Source organism: Haliotis cracherodii, unplaced genomic scaffold (genome assembly GCF_022045235.1).
Source record: "Haliotis cracherodii isolate W230 unplaced genomic scaffold, xgHalCrac1.p SCAF_9, whole genome shotgun sequence".
Classification (NCBI taxonomy): Eukaryota; Metazoa; Mollusca; class Gastropoda; order Lepetellida; family Haliotidae; genus Haliotis; species Haliotis cracherodii.
This window is the reverse complement of record NW_027266343.1, coordinates 55,146,599-55,169,913: the sequence shown is the minus strand read 5'-3', so window position 1 is coordinate 55,169,913 and position 23,315 is coordinate 55,146,599. Positions and strand designations below refer to the sequence as shown.

Here is a 23,315-nt window from a genome sequence, read left to right as displayed (position 1 = left end):
CTAATTGCATGACTTTTGTTAAATCAATAAACTAATCCAATTTTCAAAATACAACATGTTTCTTTTGTTGTCCTACTGATGGCCCAGTTTGCTGTGATAGTGTTGGAGTACAAAGGTAAATCTAACATGTGCCTTTGAAAGACAAATAGTAAACCTGGAAGAAAATATGTTAGTTGTGAAATGATAAAATAGAGGTAAACTCCACTTGGATATTTCCTGACAAGCAGTGTACACCCTCAGTGCCAGTTCAAGGGGCAGTGTCAGGTCAGCGATCACTCTTGCTCGAGGATGTAGGAAGGGAGATAATCGCCTCAGTTATCTCCCTTTAGTGTGCTTTCAAGTTCACCAGACTCCTTCAGTTCCTGTGGAAATAAGAATTCTTCTGATAATAAGATCAGGTTTTCTTTTTTTGAATAATTGAAAAAAACACCAAAAGGCACATAGCACACAACAGTAAATATAAAACACACTTTAAACTTAATTTTATCTCATATAACTACAGGGCACAATTAAACTATATTAAACATGCACAAACGGAAAAAAAACCTATTAAAAAAACTGCAACCAAATATTTATGACGGCATGCACAAAGTGCATGTAAGTAAGATTGTGTCTGACTAAACCTTACTAGACAGCTTGTTGCTTCTCTGTATACAAAGGGTTGTTTCAACAATTTATCCTCAAACATTTATTTTGAATAGCACTTCTTGAAAGAGACAAGTTAAGCAACGAAAGCATTGTTCATTCAAAATTTAGGACACCATTTGTACAACAAGCATGAGATATCTATATATATATATATGATATGTTTGGTTGTGTGCAAGGCAATATATATTGTATGTTTTTCAGGTCGTTGACATGTAAACTCGAAAAATATTTTTTTCAGAAATCCCAACCTATCAAAAGGCACCAGTTCACAACTAGGCCTATCTCAGTGCCAAATTTGGTTAAGATATCTCTCATGGTTTTTGAGTTCTGCTCCGGAAACAAAACGTGACAGATGGACGGACAGAAGGATTGAATGATGGAATGACGGACAGACAGCACCAAATCCTAATAAACTCCAAACATAACACACATGTACACGAAATAGGAAAGTGAAGTTATCTTTCTAAATCAAACTGTACCTTGATGATGTCGAGTCCCCCGATGAGTTCGCCTTTCACATACAGCTGGGGGTAGGTGGGCCAGTTGGAGAAAGTCTTCAACCCCTGCCTCACCTCGTTGTCAGACAGGATATCAAACGTGTCATACTTCACCCTGCAACACAACCACCAGATACGAGGCAAGGGATAGCACAATAACAGACCTAGGCCTCAAGCACCACTGCCCACAACGGTGAGACATCCAGCATAGTTGTCTTCTAATTTGATTAATACAATTATCTGGAACATCTGGGATAAACACTTTAGCAAAACTTACAAGAACTTGTTCTGGCTAACAAGTTTTCCTTGCCGTTTTCACCTCAAACATTGACTTTTCACTCCCCTGAATTAGATATACTGTATTCGATGTAATAAGCGCCCCGCTCTATTAAGCGCCCACAGCAACATTTGCTAATATATTGGCTAGTGAACAATCCCAATTAGCACCCCTTCCGATTGATCAATGTTCACAAGACTCATTCATTTTCGCATACAATACGCACTCGTGTGTCATATGCACCCTTAATTATGGGCAATTAAATTCTAGAAAAATATATCTGTCATACATAAACATTTCAGGCTGTCAGCATAAACCACGAAATTCATCTTTCAACTCTGTTTTTTTCACCAAAATAATATTCTAATAAGAGCCCCCTATTTCTAATTTTGTGAGAGCCCTGGGCGCTTATTACGTCGAATACAGAACATGTACACTTGTCTTATACTGCCGTGTCACTTGTTGATGCTGACAAACTCCAAAAAATAATCAGGGCATTTGGTATTTAAACTGACAATAAAACCTTTGTCTGCACAGTGGTATCATCTGTGCTCTGTTGTGAGTTTGTGAATGAGTTTGTGAGTGAGTGGGTATGGTTTTACGCCGCTTTTAGCAATATTCCAGCAATATCACACTTTGTACCAATATCAGGAATCGAACCCGGGTCTTCGGCGTGACGAGCTAACATTTTAACCAATAGGCAACACAACCGCCCTGGGGACACCAGAAAAGAGCTTCAGACATTGTATCCATGTGGGGAATCAAACCTTGGTGTTTGGAGTGAAGAGTGAACACTGTAACCACTAGACTATCCCACTGCCCCTCTCATGCAACAAGCAGGATTTACAGACTCATGTCATAATCTCCATAACCGTCATGTTGAGTTGGGCTGGAAGAGCTTACCCTGTTTCTCCAAGAATGGCAACTGTCGTCTTGCTGAAGCCGCATCTGGGTGCATCAGGCTGACCCTTCATGAACAGCATCACCGGCGCCTTGTTGACCAGCTGCTTCAGTCTGCAACATCACATACTGCATATGACCAAAGAAAAGCCAAACTTTGAGGACCAGAAAAAAGATTCTGTAGAAAATGGTTGGTATGTACAGGTTACACTTTCATCAAACTATGTTTCTGTTGGTTTAGAACATTGTACATTCTTCAGGTGAATGAAGAACGCAACAACAAACTTTGCCAATGAAAGTGTGAAATTTGCCATTAATCACTAGACAAGATGATTTACCATTTCGATTGTATTTCTTGTTATGCTAGGCATTGTTTCGTATGCAGGGATTAAAATGATGTGAGTATTGTCTCAGAAAACCTATCCGGAAACAGGAGTCAGCTGGACCCACGTTTTTATGTAATGGCCGACCATCTAACGTACACAGGTCAACCATGCTGTATTTTTACAACATATCCATTTTAAGATTTTTGACAAAATAGTCAGATTCAGCCATTCTTGAACAAATAAAAGAGCTGCATACAAGACGGCTGCAAATATCAACATCATAGACATTTTGGTGTTTGAGAAGCTTGGTAGAGAAATCAAATATGACTGCTTGGTGGACATCTTAAATTTCTGACATTGTCAGCTGAAGCAAGGAACAAACTTTACTCCCTTCACATTCAAGAACAACTACATAATGACTAAACAATATCTTTATAGTTCTGGGGGGGGACAGAATATGCAAAAGGTTGACATCCTTATCAACATGATCAGGAGCTCTCATCCATTTAATGTTCCTTCCTAAACTCAGGAAGAGTTACAGCCTTGATACATCTTCCTGAGGCAAGGCAGTTTGGTCCCTTAAATGTCCCTCCTATTGACCAATCAGATTCCACCTCTCTATATTAGTTGCATTTGCTTCAAACAAAATGGTGGCACCCAGTCAAGACGATCTGATCGATAATCAAAATCTATATTGTGGTAAAACGGGTCTTACTTCGAAAAGTGCATCAAATCACATGAGCACCTTGATTAAAAACATCTGTCGAGGCCAAGTTTGTGGTACACATACTTTTCAAATCCTGCAATTGACCAATATCTGCATTCCAGTTTACAAACCGGATGTCGATTACGTTACATGATTTTGATTAGACTCGTTAGTCCAGCCAAATTAAAACTCCATTATTCCAGCCTAGTTTGACAAAGGATGGAAACTGGACTTTTATAGTCAGTTACCTAACTCCCTTGCCTCGGGAACATGGCCTTCATAATGCCAGTTCTGGGGCGATCTGCATGAACTATGGTAAATGAAGGATGCAATGTCATTAACTGAGATCTTGAATATTTATTCCCTGTGTTAGTGAGTGAGTGAGTGAGTGAGTGAGTGCGTGAGTGAGTGAGTGAGTGAGTGAGTGAGTGAGTGAGTGAGTGAGTGAGTGAGTGAGTGAGTTGGGCTTAACGCTACTTTTAACAGTATTCAAGTTACATCATGGTGTCAGCTTAATGTGGGAGGAAAGTGATGGAGTAATGCAGACGTTTACCACTTCAGCGAAACCCAAGAGCACGGGTATGGTGCTGACAAATCTAGAAACATAATTGGGGCAAACTGGGATTTGAACCCACAATTATAGGCTTATGGCATGCCAAGGGACGAAACTCTGGGACGAGTTTGGTTTAATTCGACTTTGAACATTATTTCAGTTAATGTTTATATCCGAGTGTCAGCTTAATGTTGGAGGAAAGCTATGACGTTAACACTTTGATGAGACCCATGAACAAGGTATGGTGCTGACAAACCAAGAAACATCTTTTACTCAGAAATGATGACGATTTATAATGTACATACATTAATAGTTGTGAGTGCATGCTGCTTTACATTGCAGTCCCATTAACTGCAGTAGTGAAATCACATCCAAGAAGTATCTAGCATCATGAAGTCTGTGGTGTGGCCAGCCAACGATCCCAATGCTCTCAATCAAGGCAGGAAAATGTGCACAATGGTGAAAACGTTGTTAATGTGACCAGGCAATATCACATGGCTATCCCAACACCCTCAATCAAAGCAGGATGGCCAGTGAACAATATTGTGCGTATTCTAGATGTGACCAGGCAATATCACATGGCTATCCCAACACCCTCAATCAAAGCAGGATGGCCAGTGAACAATATTGTGCGTATTCTAGATGTGACCAGGCAATATCACATGGCTATCCCAACACCCTCAATCAAAGCAGGATGGCCAGTGAACAATATTGTGCGTATTCTAGATGTGACCAGGCAATATCACATGGCTATCCCAACACCCTCAATCAAAGCAGGATGGCCAGTGAACAATATTGTGCGTATTCTAGATGTGACCAGGCAATATCACATGGCTATCCCAACACCCTCAATCAAAGCAGGATGGCCAGTGAACAATATTGTGCGTATTCTAGATGTGACCAGGAAATATCACATGGCTATCCCAACACCCTCAATCAAAGCAGGATGGCCAGTGAACAATATTGTGCGTATTCTAGATGTGACCAGGCAATATCACATGGCTATCCCAACACCCTCAATCAAAGCAGGATGCCCTGTGAACGATAGTGTGCGTATTCTAGATGTGACCAGGCAATATCACATGGCTATCCCAACACCCTCAATCAAAGCAGGATGCCCTGTGAACGATAGTGTGCGTATTCTAGATGTGACCAGGCAATATCACATGGCTATCCCAACACCCTCAATCAAAGCAGGATGCCCTGTGAACGATAGTGTGCGTATTCTAGATGTGTCAAACCAATATAAAATGGCTATCCTTACACCCTCAATCAAAGCAGGATGGCCAGTGAACAATATTGTGCGTATTCTAGATGTGACCAGGCAATATCACATGGCGATCCCAACACCCTCAATCAAAGCAGGATAGCCAGTGAATGATAGTGCATGTTTTCAAGAATACTAAATAAGGTGAGTAGATGCATATCCCACTGGTCATCATCCCAGATGTTCTCTACCCTCAGTAGCCATCTCGACCATCTGATCCCCATCCCACCCCTGTTTGATAAACAAGGACATAGGGACATCTCTGCCTGCACCCACTCCCTTCTGTAGCCTGTCATTTCACATGGTAACCATGGTAACAGTTGGACAAATCAGCTTCGTGTGTCAACAGTGTTCTAAATCAAAGTGGGTCCAGGGGTCCTCTTAATATAACAAATAAAATAAGGGACCCAAAAGATTATTGAACATCGGTCGTATAAACATCAGCCAAATGTGTCATTAAAGCAAAATAATCTTTTATTGGATTTATTATCATCAGTGTATTACAGTTGATGGAGTGATTTTATACAGAATGCCAGTGGCTGGTAAGTCTGTAGTTCTCTGTGACAGGTTTGATGTCTGGAGGCTGACTCAACGCAGGTCCATCTGGGACAGACAGGTATGGGTGAGGTTGCATGTTGGGCAGTGAGGGAGCATATTGAGAATTGACCCCATAACTGGCATACATGGATGGCAAACAGTTCTGTGCTGGGTCGCCTATGTCCTGTCTCACACCCGCTAGAGACGGTGCAGACACTGGGGTAGTGGACATGGTACCCTCTCTTGGGTATGATTCCCTTGGAAACGGAGACACAGCAGGCATGTCTCCCGAATTATTTGAATTTCCAGTTTTTCTCATTCTAAGCACTTTCTTCCTTTCCCTATCTTTAATTCTCCGGTCTTCATTGTAGTTTGGGAACACTGTCCTTATTTCAGCTTCCTTAGCACGTTGCTGTCTTTTGCGTTCCATGTCCCGGGCTTTAATCTGTTCGTACTTGTGTTTCATTGCCGGATCGTTCCTCAGCTTCTCGCGCCTCTTCCTGGCTTGTTCGTTGGCCTTCTCTCTAGCCTGCTTGGCTGAATACACCATCTGCTGCAACCTCTCCTGCATCACCTCCGGCCCGGCCAGAGCTGTGACTTGTTCCAGGGAGCTTCTTAAAGTCACCTCCGCAATACCCGACAGGTGGTCATTCATGGGTACCGAGGATCGAGGAGAGGAGACTGGCACCTTCGGAACATCAGGCAGATTTGTAGGAAAGCCTGCCAGGCTACTGCTGTAGAAGTTGAAGGATGCCATGGAAGGAGAGTCGAAAGGTGTGCTGCTGGTGTTACAGATTCCTCGGGGACCTGATGGTGCTGGAGGGTTTACTTCAGCTTGAGGATCTGTGTCTGCAACCCGAGTCTGAAGTCGGCACAGCTGAGTCTGGAACCAGTCTCGTTCCTCCTCAACACTGGAGAATGAAGGGATACCAGATCCACTGGTACTGAAAAAGAGCAGAGCTTGCAGTTAATGTGTATTCAGGAACAAAGCAATAGGCAGACTTAACAACAAATCTTATGTAGCCAGTAGGGCTTGCTCCTTTTAGAACTTACTGGCCCTTCTCCAATCTTACTGACCCACTGCTAAAAGATCGAGGCTACAAAATGACCGAACACGAGGTTATGTAGCAACTGACATGCCCTTTGAGATATATCTTTCACTGCATTAACCATTCACACGACCTCACCCCTCTAAATATTTTGAATTTACACAATTTGGCAGTTGTGTCCAATTAAAAAAATTAAATATACATGGAGAAGGGTTGAAATTTTGACTAGCCAGATAGGCCTTCTACTTTACGTTTGTTTCACCAAGCCCTTTGTAATGTTAACTGGCCATGGGCCAATGGGCCAGTGGTTAAATCAACCCCTGAGAAGCTTTTACAATGTTTCTCCATGAGTGTACAGGTGAGTGAGTGAATATAGTTCAACGCCAGTCAGCAATATTCCAGCCTGGTAATAAACATGTCAGGACCAGACAAAAAAGTTGTTAATATAACATGTTCAATGAGCAGCCTCCAAATGTTGTCAGGAATGATGACATGTAATTAACCAGGTCGCCAGTTTAGTCGCCTCTTACGACAAGCAATAGAGCATTAGGTGCCAACTCTAACCTGTGGTCCCACAGGGTCACACAGCCATGTACATGCACATATATTTTGTTATGAATATCAAATGATTGGGGTGGTGGGGTCACCTAATGGTTAAAGTGTACCAGGTTTGATTCCCGACATGGTTACAATGGCAAGCCCATTTCTGGTGTCCCCAACCCTGATGTTGTTTGAATATCACTAAAAGCGGCGTAAAACCATACTCACTCACTCACACAGATGATTATTTGAATGAAGCAGTGTTACCATGAATACACTTATGAAGAAATATCTTCAGATTAAACATGATGGTAAATGTTCAGATGTACTGGCCATGCAGGACAGTCAGCTTATCATACTGGAAATTGTGCATGTCATAATTATAATAATCCAAGACAGCCAAAATCACCATCAAAAACAAATATAAGAAATCTTTGATCATATAAAAATCCATAGGTGCATAGTAATGATCTTAAACCTCATATCGTATTTGATATTATAAGCGCCCAGAGCAATATTTGCTAATATATTGGCTAGTGAACAATCCCAATTAGCACCCCTTCCGATGGATCAATGTACACAAGACGTATTTATTCGAGTATAATACGCACTCATGTGTTATATGCACCCTTAATTATGGGCAATTATATTCTGGAAAAAATATATCTGTCATATATAAACATTTCAGGCTGTCGGCATAAACCACAAAATTTATGATGTTTCAACTCTGTTTTTTCCACCAAAATAATATTCTAATAAGATCCCCCTATTTCTAATTTTTAGAGCACCCTAGGCACTTATTACGGCGAATACGTATGCCTGTATCAGCTCTTAACATGCAGGGTTAGAAACTAACAGTTTTTGTCCACTAGTCCTTATATTGATAACATGTAGCAAAACCCTTAAAATGGGCCAATTTTTACTCATCCTTAGTATACCTTTACTATTGGGCAGTTTGGTAAGGACTACAGGACTAATGCCAATTTCTAACGCTGACATAGATAACAAATCACCTTTGAAACACAAATAATAACATCTTACCTCAAATCAGCTCTCTCACTAGAAGCTGGTCCCATCTGACGCTCTTCTGTCTTGATGCAGTCTTGCTGCGCAGTGCCTCCATCCTGCTTCACACTGCTACCATCAGGCTCCACATTGGTGCCTTCAGTGTTGAAACAATGGTCAGGCCTCACACAATCTTCAGCTGTCTCAGATGTATGTGCAACATCAGAGGACAGAGGGCACTGATCAGTCTTAACAGGGGTGCAACTTTTGCGCTGTTGAGATCTTTGAAACACCATGTTAAGCTCTCTTGGAGGGGCTGTGTGGTTGATGACAGTGTTGGTCCCGCGAGTGTCTTTGGAAAGATTTGCATCAATTTCATCCCGAAGAGAATTGAGGACACCTCCATCAATAGATTCCCATGCTTCTCCATGGCTTTTCATAGTTTCCATCCCATCGGAATCACTCCTTCGTACTCCCCATCCACCTGAACATAATCTTGTAGTTTGATTAATCTCCGAGCTTAAATCTGGCTCCATTTTAACAAGTCTTTCATCATAAAGTACACCAGGATCAACAACATTATCACAGTCATCAGAGCCCTTATTACAAGACTGTACATTATCACATCCAGGTGCTAGAGGCTTCTCACATACAACCCCCTGCACACCGTCATCTGCTTGCGAAGCACCAACCTCATCCCTCACATCACCAGCACGGAGGGTTTCCCCATCAACATACCCCTCCTTCATCATACTGACATCTTCAGGTGGTTGTAAGTTCAGGGAATGTTGAGGCAACTGACTGCCTGATCTGTGCTGTACAGCAGGGCTGTAGTCCGCCCACACATCTGAAGGCTCCTGTTTGACAGTCAGCCTATCAGAGCTGCCATCTTGTCCTGCCGAGTGCTCGGACTGGCATCCTTCATTGTCTCCGTAGTTTGAAAGCGTTGCTGTGGATGATGGCGTAGACTGTGGGACATCATAACTAAAAGTTAAGGGTTCGTTCACATCGGGAAGTAACCTAAACTCTCTCTTTTTTAACCTTTCATGTTTTTTTCGTATCCGTTCTCTTTCTTTCATTGCTTCAAAAGCTTCTGGGTTCTCCTTTATTCTAGCTCTTTTCTGACGCATTCTCTCTTTGTTGTATTCCTTTTTGTGTTCGGCATTTTTTTTCAATTTCTCTATGTTTGATATCCAACTCACATTGCCAGTATCAGAAGAAACAGAATCTTGTAAAGAGGAGTTGAAAGAGCTATCTGATGATGTGGGCGAAGTCTGATCTGCAGACAGCCTGGACTGCAGGTCCATCTCTGATGTTTCCTTCAACCCATGAGCAGAGTCTGATTCCAAGGCATGCTGGGAATATTGTGGAATATCTAATCCATGGTTCATTCCAGGGTGTAATCTGTCCATGCAGCCATTTTCAGTCTGCCCCATCATGGAGTGGGTTGCCTGAAGGAGAGCATTAGGTGACAGATTTAGCAAAAGATTGTTCCTCCTTCTCTCTATTCTCTTCCTGATCCGCTCCTTCTCTCTTAGTGCAGCAGCTAGGTCAGGATGTTTCTCCCGTAGCTCAGCCCTCCTCTGGCGGACTCTCTCTTTCTGCTCCTGCCGCTTTCGCATCAGGTTTTCTCTCAGAACCAACAAAGCTGAAGAGAACTCTGGTGCCAGTGGCAAAGGCAAAACAGGAGGAGGTTCTCTAGCTTCCTCTTTGGCTTCCTGGGCAGGGTTAAGAAGACTGTCGTCTGGCAATGACAGCAACATGGCATTCCTCCTCCTTTCAATTCTCTTGCGTATTTTCTCCCTTTCTCTATAAGCCGCTGCAGCAGCTGGGTCACACTCTCTCAGACGTGCTCGTTTCTCTCGCATCCTCTCTCTGCATGCCTTCTTCATGCCCTCTCTCATATTCTCATCCAGTTGAGCACGTTTCATTCGCGTCCTCTCTCTGTCCACTGCCCTCTTTCCCTCGATCTTGAGCTTCAGCTCACCGATGGTGTGGAAGTTTTCCCGGCCAATCTGAAGCGAGGTGATGTCCTCTTCCGGAACTCCAGCTGCCCTTTGTTGCTCCATCAACATCTTGTTAGCATCATGAATGGACATACCAGGGTCTACGGGCAGGGACAAAATGAGCGAATCTCTCCGCCGTATCATCATTTGTCGCAAACGTTCCTTCTCTCTTTGTGCTGACAATAGAGAAGGATCACTTCTGATCAGAGCCCTCCGTTCTCTCTGGTTTAGTTTCTGGATTCGTCTCCGAGCATCAGCAGTTCTCCCTCTCTTTCCCCTTCCCCTGCCCTTAGATGGCATTTCAGATATGTCATCATCATTCAATTCAGCCTGAAGCCACAGAGGAAGAGACTCCCCTTCTTCTTCGTCAACATCCTCCTCCTCCTCATCATCCTCAGAAGAGTCTTCAGAGGAGTCTCTTTCATCAAATCTCTCATTGTTCAGATCACTCTTTTTGTTCACTTCACTGTAAAAGTCCCTCAAACTGTCATCATCTGACAAGAGTCTTTGTGACGAACTTTCTGATTGGCTGACAGTTTCACAGCACATAGAAGAAGGGTTTTGACTGGTGCTCTGGGCAAGGGGTTGGGTGGACTTGTCCACATGTGGGGACAACCTGGAATGGGAAACAAGGCAATAAGCTCACTTATCTCACTTTTCACTGCATCATTTATTGCATGCAATATTTCAGTGGTTGTTCTACCATCTCACACTGATAATCTACATACATATTGAACCAAAAAAGTCATGGATCCTGAATATTTTTAGGGATTTTTTTTTAGAGAAGACAAAATTTCATAAAAATATCCCAAAAATATTCATAACCCCTAATTGTTTTTGTTCAGTATATATTTATAGAACTAAAATATGTTGCTTCCTTTACAGAAACTGATTATCACTCTACATGCAATCTTGCAAGTGGCAGTTTATGAATAAAGCAGGAATTATAAGAACTTATTGCACTTGTTTCCCATTACCTGCTTATACCATTGCTACATGGTGTATATACATGACATACGTCATATCGTCTTCATGATCCTGCAGCTTACAAACCTATATCACATGTTATACAGCATTAAGTAATAAGCAAATAACAGAGTTGTATAAAAATACAGTTCGGATTTTATCATGTTTTATCAAATGAAATGTTTTGGGTGGAAGCTTAAAGGGGTTCTGTAAAAGTCCACAAACTGACCTGTTGTAGGACTATGTGTATTGATGGGGGAGGTCGTGTATTGGTGGGGGAAGGTAATGTATTTATGGAGAGCGGTGTGTATAGATGAAAGAATGTCGTATCTACAAACCATATGAAGTATTGACAATGTTCAACTACTGATAGGCACATGGCCTACTTGTGGCAAGACAGACATATCATGTTTAGTGGATACATAATGACACAAAGCAAGACACATCAGCACTTCAATGTGAGGACTTGGGTGTGAGGACATGGTCATGTGACTCACCTGTCCTCCAGCTTGATCTGGACCGGCAGCTGAGATTCCAGCTCTCCCGTTTCCACGAGTTCCTTCACAATGTCAAGGCCACCCAGAAGCTCCCCATTGGCATAAAGCTGGGGATATGTGGGCCAGTTGGAGAACGCCTTCAGGCCTGGAGAACACATGATATACGATGTACAACAGCATCTCCACACACAAGTCAACAAGCAGGTACCAGGAATGCATTAAGCCCTGGGCAAAAGTATTGTCCGTATTGAGTCATATTTTGTCCAAACTTAACAGCTGGGCTTCAAACAATACACCAGGATGTTCAAATACACATGACACAGAAAGTCCAAACTTTAATGGAACAATTTATACATCAAATGTAGAAGAATGTATTTGCACTCTTTGCTCTTTTGGACATGTTCGAAACATCTCTATACATGGCAAGTAACCCACACCCTAAAAGGGCAAAGCTGACCTAACGAGGCAAAGGAACATGTTCAGTGCAGATTTCCACTTATGACACAAGGTTTTTTGGAAGCTTGAGTATATCCCTGGCCATAAAGAAATCTTTTTATTCCTAAACCTCGTACAAAAAATGTTCAATTTCTAACCCACAGGGAGACAAGCATTTTGTACTGGGGTCTGTTCTGCTTTGGAAACCCATGGGGAGACAAGAATGGGGTACTGGAGTTTGTTCTACAAGGGAAACCCATAGGGAGACAAGCATGGGGTACTGGAGTCTGTTCTACAAGGGAAACCCATAGGGAGACAAGCATGGGGCACTGGAGTCTGTTCAGCCTGGGAAACCCATGGGGAGACAAGCATGGGGTACTTGAGTCTGTACTACATAGGAAACCCATGGGGAGACAAGAATGGGGTACTGGAGTCTGTTCTACAAGGGAAACCCATAGGGAGACAAGCATGGGGCACTGGAGTCTGTTCTATATGGGAAACCCATGGGGAGACAAGCATGGGGTACTGGGGTCTGTTCAGCCTGGGAAACCCATAGGATGACAAGCATGGGGTACTGGAGTCTGTTCTACATGGGAAACCCATGGAGAGACAAGAATGGGGTACTGGAGTCTGTTCTACATGGGAAACCCATGGGGAGACAAGAATGGGGTACTGGAGTTTGTTCAGCCTGGGAAACCTATAGGATGACAAGCATGGGGCACTGGAGTCTGTTCAGCCTGGGAAACCCATGGGGAGACAAGAATGGAGCACTGGAGTCTGTTCAGCCTGGGAAACCCATGGGGAGACAAGCATGGTGTACTTGAGTCTGTACTACATAGGAAACCCATGGGGAGACAAGCATGGGGCACTGGAGTCTGTTCAGCCTGGGAAACCCATGGGGAGACAAGAATGGGGTACTTGAGTCTGTACTACATAGGAAACCCATGGGGAGACAAGCATGGGGCACTGGAGTCTGTACTACATAGGAAACCCATAGGAGACAAGCATGGGGTACTGGAGTTTGTTCTACATGGGAAACCCATGGGAGACAAGCATGGGGTACTGGGGTCTGTTCAGCCTAGGAAACCCACAGGGAGAAAAGTATTGGGTACTGGAGTCTGTACTACATAGGAAACCAATAGGGAGACAATCATTGGGTACTGGAGTCTGTTCTATATGGGAAACCCATGGGGAGACAAGCATTGGGTACTGGAGTCTGTACTACATAGGAAACCCATAGGGAGACAAGCATTGGGTACTGGAGTCTGTTCTATCATGTCTATATGGGAAACCCATGGGGAGACAAGCATGGGACACTGGAGTCTGTTCTACATGGGAAACCCATGGGGAGACAAGCATGAGACACTGGAGTCTGTTCAGCCTGGGAAACCCATGGGGAGACCAGCATGGGGCATTGGAGTCTGTTCAGCCTGGGAAACCCATGGAGAGACAAGCATGGGGTACAAGAGTTTGTTCAGCCTGGGAAACCCATGGGGATACAAGCATGGGGTACTGGATCCTGTACTACATGGGAAACCCATGGGGAGACAAGCATGGGGTACTGGAGTCTGTTCAGCCTGGGAAACCCATATGAAGACAAGCATTGGGTACTGGAGTCTGTTCAGCCTGGGAAACCCATGGGGAGACAAGCATGGGGTACTGGAGTCTGTTCTACATGGGAAAACCACAGGGAGACAAGCTTGGGGTACTGGGGACCAATTCTGCCTAAGAATCCCTAAACACAAAACATACCTTGTAGTTTTATTGCTGTTGTTTAATGACCCCCTGACCCTTTAGCCACCAAACCCAGTTAGTTGCCTCTCACCACCAGGATAGACTGCTGCAGCAACAAGAAAACAAAACACACATACCTTGTCTAACTTCTTCATCTGACAGAATATCGAAGGTGCTGTAACTAACATTCTTCTCCTGTAATATGCTGACCATCTGTCGACTGAACCCTGGAAGACAAAGAAGTTCGCATCAAACACTGCAGACAACAACATCACAATACTGTCAACATAACACAGGCATTGTCTGGGGTAGACTGCAATATTGGGGTCCCCAACCCGCCGAAGTGGGGACCACAATACTGCAGTTGACCCATAATCTGCATTGAACACAGCAGACAACAACATCACCAGCAACAGGTCCACCATACTGCCAACATCACACAAGCGTAATCTGCTTTCAAGAACTGCCCATAGTGAAAAGAGCAACATAGAAACATAATCTTGTTGCAGTTCATGATGTTATGGACAAGTGTGAATTTCAATCTCATTAAAATCAAACCTTAGTCCTCGCTACCTCTAAACAAAGATCTGAAGACATCCCATTAGGGGTCACATCAGAACAACCTTTCATCCGACCAATCAGAGCGTCGCTTACCAGATCATGAAAGTGACAGCTGGATTGTGATTTCTAACCATACAGCCTCAAAAACTTAAACACAGAGTATTCCAAACGATAGTTACGAGTTTAACAACTGAATCCATACAATCTAGACCATCTTTTTGTCATTCAAGAATGATCTTTTGTTTAGGTTTCAAATTTGTAATCGAGAATTTGTCAAAATCTGTAACGAAGCGTAGTCGCCGATTTGAAATTAGTGCCGTAAAGCACGAGAAAGCTGCTTCTGATTGGCCATTCCATTGGTCGGTCAAAGTTCGTGCAACGTCGGTCCGACGTGACCCGTAATGGGATGTCCTCAGATCGTTGTTTAATGGTAGCGAGAACTACCGGTAAGACCTGATTTTAATGAGATTGGTGTGAATTTCGAAGGTAGTAACTCTCAAGTCCTGGGGACCATGAAACAAAGGTAATAGTTCGAGGCCAGGATTTGTCTTGTGACCTACCACATCGTGGTTCCTGGCGATTTCCTTTCATAAACAACATGACGGGGGCGGAGTTGATCAGCTGCTTTAAACGTGTGTTCAGATCCTGTAGAGAACAACAATTTGTATTCAACATGCATGGCTCTATTAATTAAAGTTTGTTTGTTTTGTTTGTTGTTTAACCCCACTCTCAGCAATATTCCAGCTATATGATGGCGGTCTGTAAATATCAAGTCTGGACCAGACCATCCAGTGATTGACATCATGAGCATCAATCCACGCAATTGGAATACGATGACATGCATCAACCAAGTCAGCGAGCCTGACCACCCGATCCCGTTAGTCGCCTCTGACTACAAGAATAGTCGCCTTTTACAGTAAGCATGGGCTGCTGAAGACCTATTCCACCCTGTATCTTCACGGGTCCTCTATTAAATAAAGTCACAATGATTGCTAACTTAATGCAATGCTCCATGTATAAAACCTTTGAATGTTTCTATCAACAGAAAATTATATACAAGTCATTACGGCTATGCATGCCTATCACTGACACTGCACATTATGATTTTAAGCATTAAGAAACTATTGAAAGTAGCATGGAAGTACAGCCATTCTCTGGATCAATTGGCATATTATTTTTATCATTATCCATAAAAAAATCAAACTGATAGTTATCTTGATACGAAGACAACCATAGGCTATTCGGGTCGATTCGAAGCCTGGATCCCCACATGGTATTTGTCTGATAGTTTGTTTTGTTTGCTTGTTTAACGCCACACTCAGCAATATTCCAGCTATTTGACGTCAGTCTGTAAATAACTGAGTCTAGATCAAACAATTCAGTGATTGACATCATGAGCATCGATCTATGCAATTGGAACATGATGACATGCATCAAACATGTCAGAAAGCCTTACCGCCAAGCATGGGTCGCTGAGGACCAATTCTAGGCCGAAATCTGTTTGTCTAATGACACATTGAGTGAGTATGGTTTTAAGCCGCTTTTAGAAATATTCCAGCAATATCCCGGCGGGGGACACCAGAAATGAGCTTCACACATTGTACCCATGTCGGGAATCGAACCCGGGTCTTCGACGTGATGAGCGAACGCTGTAACCACTAGGCTACCCGACCACCCCTAATGACACATTGAGTCTACTGAGTTTGGGTACTGCTTTTGTACTCCCTTTCAGCATGTTCAGTAGATGTTGTATGCCACATAATTGTTTGAAACAGTTACATGTACATTTATTATACGCTGAAACATTGCGACAAAGAATAAAAGAAGTTCCTATCCACAAAAAGTGTCATGTATTCTTCCAACTTTGAAATGCCTATCAAAGACTTTATTATACATTGGCTCTCCAAAATTATATGGCAATTAACAAATACATGAAAATATTGTTACGTCCCCATGTGAAGTGGGTGTTGGAAATTCAAGATGGCTGTTACTGGCGGTAGACGGTCTCATATTAGATCAGTACTTCTGCTCTTTGAATTGTCAATCTCACTTCATAGAATGATAAACAGATATAACTGTCTGACCAAATCATTTTACCTACTGTAAATGTTAATGATTGACTCTCCATGATCAAGATATACGCTACTTGTTGCCTGTGTCATCAGTAGAGTGTACAGCGTGTACAAGCTCAACCATGTAAACATTCAGGGATGTGAGCAGGTTTCCCGAAAAAAAGAGGAAAAGTCTGGGGGCATGCCCGTATCCCCGTGTTGTGGGTTTTCGGACGCTGAAGAAACATTCATAGTTTTCTACCTGATCACATGAACAACTGTAAAACATCTCATTCACTTATAGACGAAAAGACAACTTTATCTTAAAGACAAGCCATCATCTGACTCTGAGTATTTACAATTTCTGTGTGACGCAACACCCCACGTTTTAATGCTAGTATTTGTGATAGATAACCTATGATGTCCAAAAACCTATGCTGAGGAAAGCTCTGGTCGAAAAATAGGACAATCCGCGACAGTTGTCCGGTTTTCGATCATATTATTCGGAGTGTTTTTTTTAATCTTTGATTATATTTTTACGTGGAAGATGATTTTTTCTGAGGACTACTGTTTTAAAAAACGCAATTTTCCACGGAGAATTCACATCCCTGAACATTCACGTACAAACTCAAAACTTTCGTCAAGACATAAACCATTGTACAGCAAGCCAATGACATCGTCACAGTTCTACTACCCCACCTGTTTCTGTGGCTGTGGAGGAGGGGAAGCAACAGCGCCACCCTTGGATAAACTCTGGACTTTCTTTGTGAGATCTGTAGCATTGGCGCCATCTAATCTATCAACTGACTTGCCACCCTGCGAAACAAAAAGTGAGAGAATTAGGCTTCATGCCAGTGTTAAAACTGAAGAGAAAAGTTGTGTTTAATCCTTTAGGGAAAACCACGAGCATAGTATGGAGCTGATAGACCAGGATCTAGCTCCAGTGTACTGGAGCAATTCAGAATGCTAGCATAGCCATAGGGAGGCAGCTCTGCAACATGAGCTGCAATGCACAAGACCACTTGGTCACTATTTCCGCCAAGATCGAGGTTGTGTTTTACAGGAACATGTGAATGCTGGTTACCACCATGTATCACTGTAGTCAGAACTATTTCAACAATATCACCACATCCTCTAAATAATCGACTCCAAAACAAACAAATCAGTGGCTAAATGGATGATTAGCGCACAGAGCTGGATTATGTGGTCACCTGGCCCCTGTTCCATAAAGTGATCTTAGTGCTAAGATGATCGTAACCCCCATACTTTAACATACACTCACAGCAGTCGAAGCGCTAAGATCTTATTGTGGAAAGGGGCCCTTGGACTTGTCTCTCACAACAAGCATGTCTTATGGTACTGTCCATCTGGAACTCATTTATCCATGGACTACTCACAAGGCTGACCCAGGTGAGGACTGAGTAGCAACTCCTAACCATGTCATCAATGAACATCAATAACCAAAGGGAGGCAACTCTGCAACATGAGCTGCAGTGCACACGACCACTTGGTCACTATTTCCGCCAAGATCGAGGTTGTCTCTTACAGGAACATGTGAATGCTGGTTACAATTTCAGTTTCAACTATATCACCACATCCTCTAAACAACTGAGTCAAAACCAAACAAATCATGCTATCAGTCACAGAGCCGGATCATCAGGTCATCTTGACTTGTCTCTGTAAACAAGCATGACTTACTGTCCATCTGGAACTGATTTATCCACGGAGTACCCACATGGCTGGTCCAGGTGCAGACCGAGTATCAACTCCTAATACATGTAAATTAAAGTCAACATTTGAAGCCTACCTTGAAAAATATGAATGTTGGAACTGCAATGATGTTGTTCTTTTCAGAAATTTCAGCTAATTTCTCCGCCTCCAGCTGGAAGGAGATACTAACAAAGTTTAATTTCAACATCAACATTGATCCTCAATAATCAAAGATATAGGAAACTGTCAGCTACAGATACTGAACAAAAAAGTTAGGGATTATGAATATTTTTCGGTGATATTTTTATGAAATAGTGTGATCAGTCTTCACTACAAACATTATCCCCCAAAATATTCATGATCCCTCAATTTTTTGGTTCAGTTTTTATAACAAGAAATGTCTTCAATTGGACAAATGCTGCTCACTGAATTATCAACTACATCCTAAAAGCTGTATAGAAACAAAAACATACATTTAGATCAGGTTGATACATTTCTCTGAAAAGCAGTTTCCTTAGCATGATTATAATGATAGGGATGAGTCCTGTCAAAACAACTTTCATTATTACTATGTTCAGCTGCTGACTGACACAATTTTAAATGCACATACAATAAAGTCTGTTGAAGGGAAATAAGTGTTCATGAACAAACAGTATTTTTATTTAATTCCAAGTCCTTATTGTCAGTTGACACCCCAGCCCAACTAGAACACATTATATTCTCATCTTAATATGGACTATTTATATTGCGCATATTTCCACACCACTCAGGGACATGCTCTAAGCGCTATTATTACCCCAGTCACTGGATCAGTGTGCACTCACGAATTATTCTAGGTTCCCAGAGAAGTATACAACCCAAGCTGCCTGTAAGGCGCAAGGTTAACAACCCATTGTCACCTCATCCTACCGGGTACCCATTCACTGCTGGGTGAACAGAGGCACATTTTGAACAGTCACTTTCCCAAGGAGACACCACATGTGGTACATGTGCTTCAGCGTGAGACAGGAGGGAAACCCTGGAAACTCTCAGGAGCCAAGCGGACGAAATGTGGTCACCCATCCAAGGACTCTCAATGACCGATGTTGCTTAATTTAACTTAATTTGTAACCTGTGCACCATGTTTATTAGCAACCAAGGGTTAAAAAATGAAACCTGTACCTGCACTCTCACGTTATTGCTGTAGTATTAACTTACATACCTGCACAAACCTGACTTGACTCAGCTGGTTGTCCTTGGCCAGTTCCCTGATCACGTCTGTCATCTGCTGGCACTGTGGCGCCCAGGGAGCGGCGAAGTGCACCACCACCAGGTTGCTGACAAGTCAAAAACAGTTACCATGACTACAACTTGTAAAACATGTCATCTATTTCAGGATGTTTTTGTCAGACGTTTTTAGTAATATTCCAGCAATATCGTGAACATGTTTAATATACCAACAGTGACCACGAAGAACTTGCTTCATGTCAGGAATCGAACCTGGGTCTTTCAAGACAAGCAAGCAAACTACTTGTTTATCTCTGCCTGTCTAAACTTGGCAATATTACATACTAATCTTGTACAGGCTGTCACATCATTGAACATGTAGAGAGAACAGAGAAAATGCAGAGAAGACAAAAAAGTTAGAACTTAAGAATACATCACTTTTTCAGTCTTAAGGCTGCTGCTTTGAACAAAAGTATTTTGAACAATCTCTCTCTCTCTTCCCTCCTCTGTCTCTCTCTCTCTCTCTACAAGTGGATCGTGGTACAAACAATGAGTGAGTGAGATTGGTTTAACACCACTTTTAACAGTATTCCAGTTTTATAGCAGGGTGTCAGTTTAATGTGGGAGGAAAGCCCGAAGTGATGCAGGTCTCAGACGTTTACCACTTCGGTGAAACCTACGAGCACAGGTATGGTGCTGACAAACCTAGAAACATAATCGGGGCGGACAGGGATTCGAACCCACAATCATAGGTTTCTGGCGTGCACATAGGGCCGCAACTCTCCACAGCGAATCGCTGCGCCTTAGACGTAGTCCTTCGTGGTACAAACAAGGGACACAACTCTTCAGAGTGAATTCTGGTTCCTTATTCCACTGGCATATCTGTACTCCCACATTACGTTCATCATGTTCAACATTGTGCATGTTCACAAGCTTTATAACTCAAGAGCTGAAATTACTACTTGTTATTGGCTTAGGGGAAGATTCAGACATAAGTAAATGAAGTAGGAACCGTTATGAGGACTAATTATTTGTGATAACTCCCATGCTCATGTGGTAAAATGTAGCTTCATGTTGGCAACACGACTAAGACCCTCCGCTACTCATGTTGAGCTTTAATGTATACTAGTCCCTTCAGCCCCATGTTCAACGACTCCTTAAGCCCTATTACCCAACTCCTCCCACGTCCACACTGCAGGTCTCAAGAGTTGGGTACATAATGTCTGATTTGGAATTGTTTAACCGGAGCCATGGCACTTACTATTTACATACACAAATAAAACGATTAATTCATGCAGGCTTTGACTGAAGTTATCCTTACTCAACAGCTGAAATTAGTACTGGATTGGTTAAAGGGAAGATTTAGTTTAATTCATAAGTTTTCGTATTTGACACTCTCATACAATATTCAGAGGTACAATGTAATCTGACATGTCTGAGTAGGCCTTTATCTGCCCATTTCTTTAATTAAATTTGGAGTTTTGCAGAAATAGTGAACAAATGTAAACAATATGATGTAGGTAAACGAGGACTAATTATTTGTGATAACTCCCATGCTCCTGTGGTCGAATGTAGTTTCACATTGGCAGCACGACTATGACCCTCCACTACTCCATGTGGAGCATTAAAGTGCAGTAGTCCCTCATTACTGATCATTATAAAACTTTTGTCTCTTCACTATCTTAGTTTAAGATTTCTTCAATGCTTATTGACATGATCAGTGCTAGGGCTGGGATGAGTTCAAATTTATGGGCCAGGTACTCGACCCACTAATACCCAACCTATCCGAGGTACCCACTGTAGGTCTCAAGAGTTGGGAACATAATGTCCGATTGGGAATTGTTTTACTGGATCCATGGCAAATACTATTTAGAAAAATGTATAAAACGATCAATACATGCATACACTTAAGCTGACCGAAGTTATATCTTCACTCAAACATATTAAGTCTGAAACGATGAGTGCATAGTCAGATAGAAATGTAAGCAACTTTTATTGTTATTGTATTTAACAATACATTGTGTGACAAGCCAACGGTCTGGGTAGTGCTATGAGTACCCGGCTCCCACTCAGGACCCACGTACCCATCCGAGTATCCGAGTTACCTGTCCCAGACCAAGTCAGTGCAAGTATGATTGCTTATTGTAATGTTTAAAAGTATGTCTTGTAATTTAAAAAAAGTATGTCTTGTGAAGTGTACTGGTTATTAAATACGAGAGTGCAGTTTTACACCTCTGAAGACAAGTGAAACTTGGAACGCAAGTTATATTCTCACGATGGGTCTTCAAGTACAACATGAACATGTACAATAGCACACATATGAATCAGCAAAATTCTGTATATCAGTCTCATTATGCGGACATTCTGATCTCACAGATCGATAACAACCGCAACAAATAATGCACACCAACGTCAAAAGTGGTCTACATGTCTCATGCCTGTTACTCCTGTGCAAGAATGAACATAATAACACGATGTTACACTGCCCCACTGGTCCGAGTGGCTATTTGATTTATGCAACGAAATGCCCAGCCGACATTAAAAAGGCTTTACACATCACTAACATATTCTTCACAGCTCGATTTGCTTGCTGTAAACAGACATTAAGAGTTGAAAACAGCATTTATATTGATGAACACTCAAAAGTATAATCACCCGCCGGCATCATTCAGCAATTTATTAAAATCTTCCACCGTATCAACTTCTTTCACACCGGCGGCCATGTTGAATATACACTTCCTGTGAGTCTACCAGAGTTGCTTCCCCTATACCCATTTTAGATCGAATCTATTAATCTTAAACTATTTTGTCTTTACCCGTTTCTTTTTCTACCTAGGTTCAATTTTAGTTAAAATGAACATAATCTTAACTCAGCTTCTAAACACTTGACTCATGTATATAACATTTTAATTCCATTTGATAAATCTTTTATTTATAACAAAAATAGTTTTGGGTAATAAAACGAAATATGTTCTATAAATGCATGTGAACAGGTGTCAGTATTATATTGTTGTCCTCGATTTTGTTGTACATTTCGATTTTGCAGAATAAGAGAGCTGCTTTTTCCATTCTCACAGCAATATGTTGATGTAACAAAAGACACTTCTGTTATATTGGAAGGAGCGCAATCCTGTTTCACCTCTTCGAAATACTGGTTCTGCTGAACGTTGTGAGTAACAGCCATCCAAACACAACTGTAAGTTAATATATATTGATTACTATGATTATGTTTCAGGCAGGTAATGGCGATATTAGGAAGTAAGTAATGACACTATAAGGTTGAGTTGAGTTGAAATGGGGTTTAACGTCGCGTCCAATTCAAGATTATTGCACTTATATAGCGACGTGGATGCACGTGGTGTGGCTACTTGTAGTTGTACTAGTCCGGACGGATGCCGATTTATAGTGCTAGCACACTGAGATACCATGCCGCAGTTTAACATGAATACAGGTAATAACAAGTAACATCTTTTAACGTCTTTTGGGATCGAACCCCGGACTTTCCGCTCCGGACGGACGCTCTAACACTAGACCACGGAGGCGGTCGGCACTATAAGGAAGCAAATAGGATTAATGATGTGAGGTGAGGTGAAATTTGAACTTCGTTTTAACGTCGCGTTCAAGATTATTGCATTTATATGTCGACGTAAGACTAAGTATAGTTGACTTTGAGTACCAGTCAGATTCTAATGCTTTAACGTATTTTGGTATGACTCTGCCAGGGATCGAACCACCGACCTCCTCCATTCAGGGCGGACACTCTATCCATTAGACCACGGAGGTAGTTTGTTTCTTAACAGTTGATGCGATGACATGGAAACAGACTCCAGAAACAACCAGGCAA

The 23,315-nt window shown here is 42.2% G+C and overlaps 2 protein-coding genes across 2 annotated transcripts; both read right to left on the bottom strand.

Annotated features, from left to right (window-relative positions):
* Window positions 1-311: 311 nt before the first annotated feature.
* Window positions 312-2,936, bottom strand: LOC139451990 (glutaredoxin-3-like). The gene is made up of 4 exons (XM_071233270.1): window positions 2,905-2,936; window positions 2,326-2,436; window positions 1,128-1,260; window positions 312-362 (listed from the first exon to the last, which is right to left on the bottom strand). Exons 1-4 carry the CDS (start codon window positions 2,934-2,936, stop codon window positions 312-314), a joined length of 327 nt encoding a protein of 108 aa, XP_071089371.1.
* Window positions 2,937-5,661: 2,725 nt separating this feature from the next.
* Window positions 5,662-22,200, bottom strand: LOC139452495 (uncharacterized). The gene is made up of 9 exons (XM_071233992.1): window positions 22,127-22,200; window positions 19,467-19,581; window positions 18,363-18,437; window positions 17,255-17,371; window positions 15,065-15,149; window positions 14,081-14,170; window positions 11,775-11,919; window positions 8,342-10,927; window positions 5,662-6,655 (listed from the first exon to the last, which is right to left on the bottom strand). The coding sequence occupies exons 1-9, from the start codon at window positions 22,192-22,194 to the stop codon at window positions 5,695-5,697; spliced, it is 4,242 nt and encodes a 1,413-aa protein (XP_071090093.1). The 5' UTR covers window positions 22,195-22,200; the 3' UTR covers window positions 5,662-5,694.
* Window positions 22,201-23,315: the final 1,115 nt, after the last annotated feature.